Source organism: Dysidea avara, chromosome 10 (genome assembly GCF_963678975.1).
Source record: "Dysidea avara chromosome 10, odDysAvar1.4, whole genome shotgun sequence".
Classification (NCBI taxonomy): Eukaryota; Metazoa; Porifera; class Demospongiae; order Dictyoceratida; family Dysideidae; genus Dysidea; species Dysidea avara.
The window spans coordinates 17781228-17791925 of record NC_089281.1 but is presented as its reverse complement, the minus strand read 5'-3'; the positions used below and the strand labels follow the sequence as shown (position 1 = coordinate 17791925).

Sequence of the window (10698 nt, the reverse complement as noted above, 5' to 3'; positions counted from 1 at the left end):
TTTAGTAGAAGATATGGTGAAGATGGAAACTAGTGTGCACATGATCAGTAAGTGGTGGACACATGTGACTTACAGAAAATTTAAGTATACTTTAAACAGTGTATGTTCAGATAAAGGAGTCATGTAGTTATAGTGACATTGAAGGAGAATTATAATTTGATGTAACACTGATAATCTAAATTGCAACATGCTCACTAATTAACATCAAGCTGAGCTTTTATGGCTCTCGGAGGTTATGGTAACTGAAGAATGGAGGGGAGGGGTCAGATTAGAGTCATAGCTGCATTTGTAACTATCACAGTTAATCCCTGAAACCCATAGTGGCTCTTCTATAATCACACAAGACATTAGAATTTACATGTTCACTTAAATATTCTTTGGAAATACAAAATCACAGAATAATTTCTTTTCCATTGTGCACACACAATCAGCAACATTATAAATTCTAAAGTCCCAATATATCATCAATTAAATATTTTTTGCAATATACATAATTATAGCAGAATATCACACATGTTAATACATACACGAGTGTGTGTACAAAACTAAACTAACACTACCTGTATGTTATCAGAGTAAAATCCAACACAACTAGCTAAGTGTGTCTATTTCAAAAGATCTGAACTCTTTTGTTGTCACGGTCAGCAACATACACATCATTGTTGGGACTAACAGCTATTCCATAAGGACTAGAGAATTGACCACCAACAGAACCATGGAACCCAAAACTGTCTACAAACACTCCATCTTGGTCAAAAATTGATACACGATTGTTACCATATTCTGTTACAAGAATAAAGCCAAACTGATCGGTGGTAAGTGCAGTTGGTAACTTTAGTTGACCATCACCAAACTTGTCCACAAATGTACCATCAAGTGTAAACCTGGAGATGGAATTGTTATTACAATCAGCAACAAGTAATTGATCTGTAGTAGTGACTGTTACATCATAGGGATTCCTCAATTGTCCTGATCCAATAGTGTGGATGAACTGACCATCAAGATGAAATACTGAGACACGACTATTGCGACTATCAGCAACAAACACTTTATCATTGTGAACTATGACACCTATTGGATGGTTCAGTTGACCATTATTTGATCCTTGATGTCCAAACTGCAACAAGTACCTACCATTGATGTCAAACTTCTGCACCCTGTGGTTATAGTAATCAGCCACATACAAGTGGTTATTGGCATCAAATGCTATCCCTTCTGGACGATTCAGTTGACCATTGCCAGTTCCATGTTGACCAAATTTTCTAATCAACTTGTCTTGACTGTCAAATATACATACACAATGATTGCTGTTATCTGCTACTGCCCACACTCCATCCTTACCAAATGCAATACCCCATGGCTGGCCCATCTTCCCATCATCATTCACTATCTTCTTGGGCTTGTTTATAGTTTTGTAATTTGGACTGTACACCATAATAGTGTAGGGGCTTCCTTTAATATGATCCCCTTCAATGGTAATTGACAACTTCACTTCTCCAACTTGTTTAATTACAAAAGATGCAGAGTAACTCCCATCATTGTTATCCTTCACTTCTACTGGAACAACATCTCCTCCCCTGCTTGATTGTGCCTGTACAATAATGTGACTACCTCCCTTGGAACAACGATCATTGTTATGATTCTTGGTGATGATGGTAAAGCCAATCTTGCTACCAACAAGTGGTCGTGCAGGAATACCTGTGACCTCACAGTTGTTTGGTATTGGAACATCATCAAACAGTCGGGCAAACTGTGGAAATGACTTTTTGTATTCCTTCACAGGAACAAACACCATTGTGGCTAACTCGACTGGTTTAGTCTCCAACTTGCTATAACAGTTAGTTAGTTTCTTCACATCATCACCTACTTGTTTCTTCATGAACAATGCTTCCTGGTCTGATCCATTCTTCACTGCATCATTCAGCCCCTTCACACTCAACATTTGTGCTTTAGTGAAATCCATTTCTTCCAACTGAACTGAAATTGCCTTTCTCTTCTTAGTTGACAATTCTCGTGACTTGTTCTTTAGTTCTTCTCTTTGTTGTTCTAGTCGTTGGTGTAGTTCATCATAATACAAGTCAATCTGTTGATCAACTTCACTGGCCTCTGCTCCAATCTTCTCTCCAGCAGCTACCACCTTCTCACGTGATGTAGACAACTTGTTGATCATTTCCTCAACTGGTTCAATCATCTTCTCAAGTTCCTTCCTGTGTTTCTTTGCCATCACTTTCACAGAATTGTGCACATGTCCAGTGTGCTCAATGGTAATACAGTAGTGACACACAAGCTGGTCACATGTCTCACAGAAGAAATTCATCTCCAGATCATGGTCGGGACATAACATGGATTTTGCTTTGGGTCGGACGTCAACCTGTTTCTTCTTTGACTGCAATTCAACCAGTTCACATATGTTGTGATCTTGGTACTCCTTCATACGCTTGTGAACTTCATAACAGAAGCTGCAAAGGAATGTAACACAATCGACGCACAACACTACTGCTTGACCCTCCTCCACACACTTGTCACACTTTGCTTCCTCTTCTCCCTCCACTTTACGTTTCAAATCCACCTCATCTAGTAGACGATTAATGAAGAAATTGTTTGGTAATTCCCTCACACCTCCTGCAGGCACCACACTCGTTTCTCTACACTCGGGGCAAATGATGTTAGAACCTTTCTGTAGTTTTTCTATACATCCTTCACAGTAGGAGTGATAACAAGGGAGATATTTGGGCTTCTGGTACACTTCGTAACACACTGCACAATTCAGGTGACCAGCTACCTTCTTCATTCGTTCTGCGGCCATTTCTATGCGGTACGGAGGGAACTAGACTGCCTGAATAGTCGGAGGATACAAGAGGATAAATGCAAAGTAGCGGTGCACATGTACTGTTTACCTTAGATACTAAAACAGGTCGCGAGCAAAGAAACGATGTCGTTTTCTAACGGAAATCCTAAATCCTTTCTGATCACATGATAAACGACTTTTCCCTTCTTTGAGGGCGTGGCTGATTATTGGCGTCTATTTGTAAACGTGTTGGGGCGAGACGGAGCAGCATGTTAATCCTCCACATTTACATAGGATATTATAAAAATAGAATTTACATAATAAATTATGTGTGGGTGTGTCTAGTCATCTTCATCTGATACACTGAACTTCATTCTGGTTGACTTCTTTGGCAGAACTGCAGCCTACACACATGAAACATGGTAGGATAGTATGTTATAGTTATATCCCGGTACGAGGGTGATATCATTGTTATTACACGAGTCCGAGGCGGAGCCGAGGACGAGTGTAATAACAATGATATCATCCGAGTATACGGGATATAACTGTTTTATATCCCAGTGCGCGGGAGTGCGCAGAAGTTTACGGATAGTTAATTAAGTTCCGGTTTGAGTTCCTGTCACTGTGCTCAAGATTTCGTCCGAATTGTGTGGAGATTCTACTTCGTAGCCACAAGAGAGACCTTACATACTGCCTACAAACTGTAGCGAAGGGCGGTGTTATGAAGCAGCGGTTCCAGGTACGATTCGCCTTCGTCAGAAATTGGTATGGTGGTGTCGCGTGGTGCTCGGCGTGCTGTGCAAGAGAAAAATAAAGACCAACAAGTGGCTACCATAGTCCAAGATAGAACGATGAAGCTAGAGGAAGTTAGTTCTTCACCATAGTGGCCGTTGGGAGTGATTGCTGGAGCGAAAATCGTCACGGACTATTTTTGACATTTGTTAAACTATCACGGTATTGGTAACTTGTAGCTAGTGTTATTGTGTAAAGGATTAACAGAACAGTTTTCTTGTAAGATTTAGGTAGTTTTAAGTGCTGTATTGGTGTGTTTTGTATCAATATTTCCTTATTTGGCTCTTTGTTCCATTGGTAAAAATGCCATTCGCGGTTATTATGATGTCATGAAAGAGACTGAGTGGCTCCACAACAGGGTGATAAGTTAGTTATCACTGGGTGATAACTAATAATTATATCGTACAGTAGCAGCGCCGCTCTGTCTAGCTGTATGGTAGTTATAACCCAGCGCGGCGCTTTGATACTCCCACGCACTATCCAACTGGTTGGGAGAAAAATACATACACCATACAGTACATGAGGTCAAATTTTTTTTATTTGAACAAACTTGGAAGTTTTAGCTACAGCATATTTTAGAGCATGAAAAAGTGCTGCAATATTGTACCATTGGTAGCCATAAAGCCTTGCACCAAACAAAAATGATTAATTATGTATATCACTTTGTATCATCTATTGCATAGTTATAAACTCTTGGCATCATTAATAAACTAATCTACGTAGTTGTTTAAGTTTCATCCCCCAATGAACAAAATCCATTTCTATCCATGAGCTGGAACACCTTTCTACATAGAGAACAATGAAACTTATCTCTCATACATTTTTATAACCCATCATGCCACTTTTAATATGTAATTTATTTAAGGGAGACAAAAATTTTTGCAGGCTTTGACATTTCTAGTGGAAGCACTCTGTAACAGATAGAACACCTCTACTGTACTAGAGTACCATAGTTGACTGCTTATCTCAAGTTGCAACCCAAGTATCAGGTTTGTTAAAATATGTTAAGCCAAAAGTACTGATTTCTTTAAGAATGGTCTTTCAAAATGTACCATTTAAGAATTGCAGTGCACGGATGGTGTATTTAAGACTTGACCTATATCATTTACATATCCAAGAAAATCAATTTCTAACTCCTTTAGTTTGTGTCTCTTTCGTCTTTCCTTCTTTATCAGAGCACCTATCACCCTCTGGTATTTGTCCTTGTTTCTAACCATCACCTGTGAAGAAGTGATACATAACATCTTATGTATTTAACACATCAAACAAGCTTTACAATTTGGTCTCAAAGTGTTCATTAATGAGAAGTTCCACTCTTGTAGTTATGACTTTGTGGTATTGTGGCTTTATATAGTGTTAGATCTTAATCTGTCCAGAGTGTTTGAACCCTCTATAGCACTTCCCTGGTGTTCACAGGCCTGTACATACATCTGGTGTGGCTATACAGACCGCCAGAAAACAGTCTACCAAAAGGAGACCCGACAAGTTGAAGATGAGTTTGATCTGGAAATTGTTAGCCTGATACATACTAATTACATAGTTCAGCAACTTCACGTTGGTGTTATCTCAGTCCCTTTCACCCATATCTGGGTTGATTTTGCTAAATCCAGTCTAATTAATTTTTTTGATTTTCTGTTTTTCATTTTCATTCGCATGCACTTTTCACTTTTACTGCTATCATTAGATGAATGTATATTTCTTGCAGTCAAATATGTTGCTTTCATCATACCACAATTGGTTCATGAGAGAGGAGAGCTCCTTAACTTTTCTGATATTTCTACAAAATTAGGCTTCAATCTCTTATAAAACATGTAGCACATTTTTAATAGAGCAACTTATGACTAGTTGCCATACATAAATGAGTAAAGTCTTGTTCACACTAATGGTTTGTAGAAATTCTGATGAAACATAGAAAACTAACAAAGTAGTGGCCATAGATGAATACTCTCTAATACAACAGTCAGTATGCAGTCACAAATTTTCCATTACTGACAGTATCACAGTTTGCAGGCTGGCCAAATGATTTGACAGTAACATGATATTTGACATCACTATATACGTGATCTATGTCACAACTATGGAGCATTTAGAAATCTACTTTCTGACCATTTGGTAAATGGTGTGGTTTCTGAAATTATAATAAAATTCCACTTCTTGCTGGAACGCTCACAAAGCCAGATGTCTATTCACCTTTTACCATTGTGTTAAAGAGTTTTTCTGACACAGTTATGAAGAAAGAAAGCAGTTAAGCCTCACCATACTGACTATCGGGTGGACCTGTTTTGAAAATGTGTGGACGAATAGACCAAGTATATTACATAAAGAAAGTATGGCCAATTTGCAGCATTGCAACATAAATAACATGATCACATCATACCTGGTTGTGTAGCAGACAAGACCAGTTCAGCCGGTTTATCCTCCTAGGATGTTTCCTCCATCCCTTGAATGTTAGTGGGTGTACCTTGTGTGATGGTACAAACTTTGCCTACAGCAAATACAACATGAACACATGATCTAATAAGGTAGTACATAACAGTGAAGGAAATAGTGCTCTGAAACTTTACCAGTTACATTAAATTCACTTATTAGTTTTTTGCATAACTGGATTTAGCTTTAGGCATAATGGTGCACGTTTCTTAGCATATAATATGCAAAAATCAACCAAATCATACAAAGCAGCTTCAGTAACTGGTTATGATATACCGACCAGTTTCACAGATCTAGAAGGAAATCAACTACAGTTATGTTGTAGTGAGGACACAATTGATGATGGAACTATTCGTAAATGGGACCAAGCTGATACTGTGTCTCTATTTGTGTCTGAGGTAAAGAGCTACATTTTTATAACTTTGATAGAGGTATACTTATCATATACGTAAGGCCAGCCTAAACCCAGCATAGCCCAATAGTATCTTTGTGAGATCTAGTTTTACACTAGTGTGTAACAAAATATTTATTGATTCTTCAAAGACAGGTGGTAAAGCTTTATTATTTTGGTAAGCCTTTATTTAAAATGACAATACACTGTCCACCAGTATGTAACAGATGATGAAGCAATTTTCAAAAGTACCAACACACATACACAAACGGATGCATGCACACACACGCACATGAAACCAAGTGATAAACTTTGGAGGAATCTATGAAAATGTCTCCCAGTTGTATACTGTATCAAAAAGGAAAGAATGGCACAAGACACATAATTAAGAAACTGAAATATCACCTCAATACTAACTACTGAAACACAATATTGCCATACCGCATCATTTTCAGCTATGTTCCACTTGTTGTACAGCATTACAAACAAAGAACAGTTACAAGAAGAGCTGCAATTAATCCTCTGACTACGGAAATTACAGATAATGCTCATACTAAAGCTGTGATGAGTTGGCATGTCTCAGGTTGAAGCAACGTCTGACAATAAAAAATCAAGTCCATAGCCTTAAGCATAGTCCAGTTATGCTATTAGTCAGGCAGTCAGAATTCAATAAAAATGCAAAAAAAAATTATCAACTTGTTGGAAGGGGTTGGATCAGGCTTGATTATGATCAATACTGCCAAGCTGGCATGAAGAAAAGCTGAGAGTGGCTTTTGGGTAATATTTTTGGTCTGGATAGCCCAAACCCTCACGAGATTCCTACTATATAGTAATACTGCACTCAGGGCCGCCCAGAGAAATTAGGGGGCCCAGGGCAAAGAGTTAAAGAGGGGCTCACGGGCAAGGAAGGGTTCCACTCTGAATCATAACTTCAGCCTAAATGTAAGTCAGACCAAAAAAAATAAATAAATAAATAAAAAAATAAATAAATAAATAAAAAAAATAAAAAAAAGACAAGGTCATTAATTACATGCTGACAATGACAATAGCTTCCTATCACCAATCATATCTCCTTAATTATAACTTACTACACTGCTCCTCTGAAGAATACTGTGACTGCTCTATTAGAGTATCTAGATCCTGACTGCCCTATTAGAGTATATCAATCTTTTAAACAGGTATTCAAGGGGCCTTTGATGGAGCCTCCTGGGGCCCCTTTCAGGATGGGACCCAAGGCAAAATGCCCCAGTGGCCCCCCTGTGGGCGGCCCTGACTGTACTGTATGATACAACAGTACTAAGGGACTTAACATAATAATGTATGTTACACTGTTTTATCACTTTCTAAGTGTCTGGGTGACTCTTGTTACAGTGTCTATTTTGGGGGGACAGGGGCACTTGCCCACCCCCCCCCCCCCCCCCCCCCCGTTAAATTTTAAGCAATAGTTTAAATGAAAGTGCCTCAGGATGCATTAGAAGTAATCTATGAGAGTCTAAATTCCAAAAAAATTCTAGAACAGCATGTCCTTCTCAGGTACACGAGAATGCCATTTACAAGTCTAAAATGCAAAAATTTCTGGAGTAGCATATCACATTCTCAGGTACCTGAGAACACATCAAAACAATCTACAAGAGTCTAAAATGCAAAATTTTCCTAGAGCGGCATCTTATTCTCAAGTACCTCTGAATATACAAGAAGTAACCTAAGAGAGTTTAGTATACAAAAATTTCTGGAACAGTATGTCATCCCCAGGTACCTGAGAATACACCAGAAACAATCTGTTAGTTTAGTGGGCATGGCCCCTAGAAGCTGTGCACATAAAAGTAAGCACAAAGATGCTTACACTACCGCCCCCTCACAGAGGTCTAGTTGTACGTTTTATTAGAGTATTTGGTGTGTGGTGCTATTCCTTACACTGTCAAACATCAGGTAATTGTCCATCATTTCAGCGGCAATTTCAACAAATACATATCCTTTAGAATTTCCAGTCTACAAGTTATACATACAGCACAACATGTTTACAATTTCACGACTTCTTGCCAACTTCAAGGGGCATGATTAGGGAATTCGGGAAACCCCTTCTGAATATTTAACTTGTAGGCTTGCAGCAGGAACAACAGACTATCATAGTTTGGTAGTACAAACACACAGAACAAATGGGAACAGAGCAGGGCAGTATAACTACAGTGTAACAGGAAACTTTCATTGATTCCTTAAAAGGGTAATTTTTTATAAAGATCAACATAGAGCAGTGAGATGTATTCTAATAGAGCAGTCAAAACTACTCTAACACAAATCAACAACTACATGGTAGTGGAGAAAGAAGTGGAACATAAAAGGAGGACAAAGGCAAGTGCACTGTAGCTACTGCTAATAGAATATTCTACATTTTACAATGATATTAAACAATAATGAAGAAGTTTTTACATGAAACGGACATAATTCGGCTTAAAGGTCAACTGAAATGGAAAATTCATGATGATTTTATTGTATGGATGTATTGTTTGTATCAAGCAATGCACAAAAACACCATTTTAATAATTCAATTATGCTGATATTGCAAGACATTAACCCATAAAGTTTGGTAATTTTGTGACATCATAAATCGTCACAAGAAGAGATCCGGTACGCGTATTGCATAAAACGGCGTAGCTATAACTATCAAAATCTAGTTTAAATTCAAGTTCACTTTAACGCCTGACCATATTAGAAGTGAAGACGCTATGCCAAGACGTTTTGTAGTTGCTGGTTGTCACACTGAAGGAGGTATGCAGAACTAGTTCACAGTGATTTTGTTTCATTGTAACACTAATGTAGTGAAGGTTAATGGCTGTCAAGACATCGAAATATCTCGTAGCATTCCTTTCCAAATATCCTCCATTCAATTCTCCATAGAAAAAGTAAGTGATTTTCAACCTTAAAATGACATGCTTAAAATTCCTTCTGCTATAGATCATCTTAATCGCTATTCACTGCTTTTTCCAAATCTGGTTCGGAATCTGAGGTATTTATCACGTGTCGCAGGTTATTACGCCTTTTGTTGCATGCCCCTGAAACACCCAATACAAAATGTATAGGGAAATTTGCTACACCCAGTCGGTTTAGGCCATTTCGACGCACCTAAATTTCCGTGAATTGGACTTCTTTTGGTATCATTGTACACGCAGAGAGTTGCTCTACACGTATCAAATTTGGAAAGTTGCTAAACAGACTTGAGGTAAGCGGTACACAATAATTAATTAAAAATTTTAATGGTTTTTCAATCAAAATGTATTGGACATGCCTGTTCCAGCTGGCATTTTTGCCATCGACAAAAGTATAGCAAATGTCCGCAAACTTCTTCATATGGTGACTTTAAAATTGTGTTCCACTATGAATGTTCTATTAGCAGCAGCTATGGTGCACTTACCTTTGTCCTCCTTTTATGTTCCACTTCTTTCTCCACTACCACGTAGCTGGTATTGATAACAATGTAGACTCAGTAACTTGAAATTTAAAGACTAATGAAGCTAAATTCATTTCAGTTGGAGAATTTGGTTCTCTAAATAACAGACACTTGGGGACCATGCCTCCTTGTACATGTCCTTTATATGGAGGTGTCCTTTGGAGGGAGGTTGAGGTTTAAGAGTAGCTAACCAGTCACAACCAATACCAAGACACATGTATGGCTTACACAGCAACTGGCTAGTTAGTTAGCCAGCTACTACAGTATACACAGCTGATTCTTCACATACCTATTTCATTTATAATCTCAGCTTGAAACTCTTTGTAAATGTTCCCGAACAGTCCTCTATACTCGCCTCTACCACATGGATGATTTGAAATACTTTTTCTATGGATTTTTTAGGCACATGAGTATTCTAATTAAATTGGTGCGGATCTTGTGTTCACCGCGAGGTTCACCGTGTGCTGTCTACTTGATTATCTTAAGTAGTAAGGAGGGTTGACTTTAAGGAACTGCAACACGGAACCGTTACTTAGAGAGGTAAATCATGTAAGCTTACTATATGTATGAACAATCATACACAGCTGCTGTCATACAATTTTACAATGTATTGTGTCTATTATTGTGTAGTTGTGCAGTTGTACTCCCTGTATCAGCCATACAGCTGTCTTAAACAGTTAAAATCCAGATCCAAGTATGGCAGGGCAGTGGCGGATCCAGATGGGTTTCTGGGGTTTCGACAGAAACCCCTTTTAAAGTTAGCTTAGTGGCATTCTCATTACATAAACATTGTTGTATTGACAATTTGTCATAGCAAACAACTATATACCAGTAGCATGCATGCAGTTGCACTTA

General features: G+C 38.3%; 4 protein-coding genes across 8 annotated transcripts in view; 1 reads left to right on the top strand and 3 right to left on the bottom strand.

The window, feature by feature from the left end:
• LOC136268605 (tripartite motif-containing protein 2-like) overlaps positions 1-10698 on the bottom strand; it is a 168841-nt gene that overhangs the window by 55434 nt on the left and 102709 nt on the right. The window lies entirely within an intron of this gene.
• The window catches only part of LOC136268604 (E3 ubiquitin-protein ligase TRIM71-like), a 59772-nt gene continuing 49525 nt past the window's right edge, over positions 452-10698 (bottom strand). For 2 of the 4 annotated variants that reach the window (XM_066063981.1, XM_066063982.1), the window contains 3 exons: positions 4690-4800; positions 2898-3192; positions 452-2836 (listed from right to left, as the gene is read on the bottom strand). In XM_066063981.1, the coding sequence (XP_065920053.1) occupies positions 611-2806 (2196 nt within the window). In that variant the 5' untranslated portion in view covers positions 2807-2836; positions 2898-3192; positions 4690-4800 and the 3' untranslated portion in view covers positions 452-610. Of the gene's footprint in view, positions 2837-2897; positions 3193-4689; positions 4801-5957; positions 7333-10698 lie in introns of those variants that run through there. The other 2 variants (XM_066063980.1, XM_066063983.1) reach the window with 2 other exon arrangements.
• Positions 3130-10698, bottom strand: part of LOC136236811 (MKI67 FHA domain-interacting nucleolar phosphoprotein-like) — a 12143-nt gene continuing 4574 nt past the window's right edge. Inside the window, exons 3-6 of the mRNA XM_066027043.1 lie at positions 8313-8387; positions 5958-6065; positions 4690-4800; positions 3130-3192 (exon numbers count right to left, since the gene is read on the bottom strand). Coding sequence (XP_065883115.1) covers positions 3130-3192; positions 4690-4800; positions 5958-6065; positions 8313-8387 — 357 coding nt within the window. The remainder of the gene's footprint in view (positions 3193-4689; positions 4801-5957; positions 6066-8312; positions 8388-10698) is intronic.
• Positions 10245-10698, top strand: part of LOC136236809 (signal transducer and activator of transcription 5B-like) — a 20883-nt gene continuing 20429 nt past the window's right edge. Inside the window, exon 1 of the mRNA XM_066027042.1 lies at positions 10245-10383. The gene's annotated coding sequence lies outside the window, so the exon portion shown is untranslated. The remainder of the gene's footprint in view (positions 10384-10698) is intronic.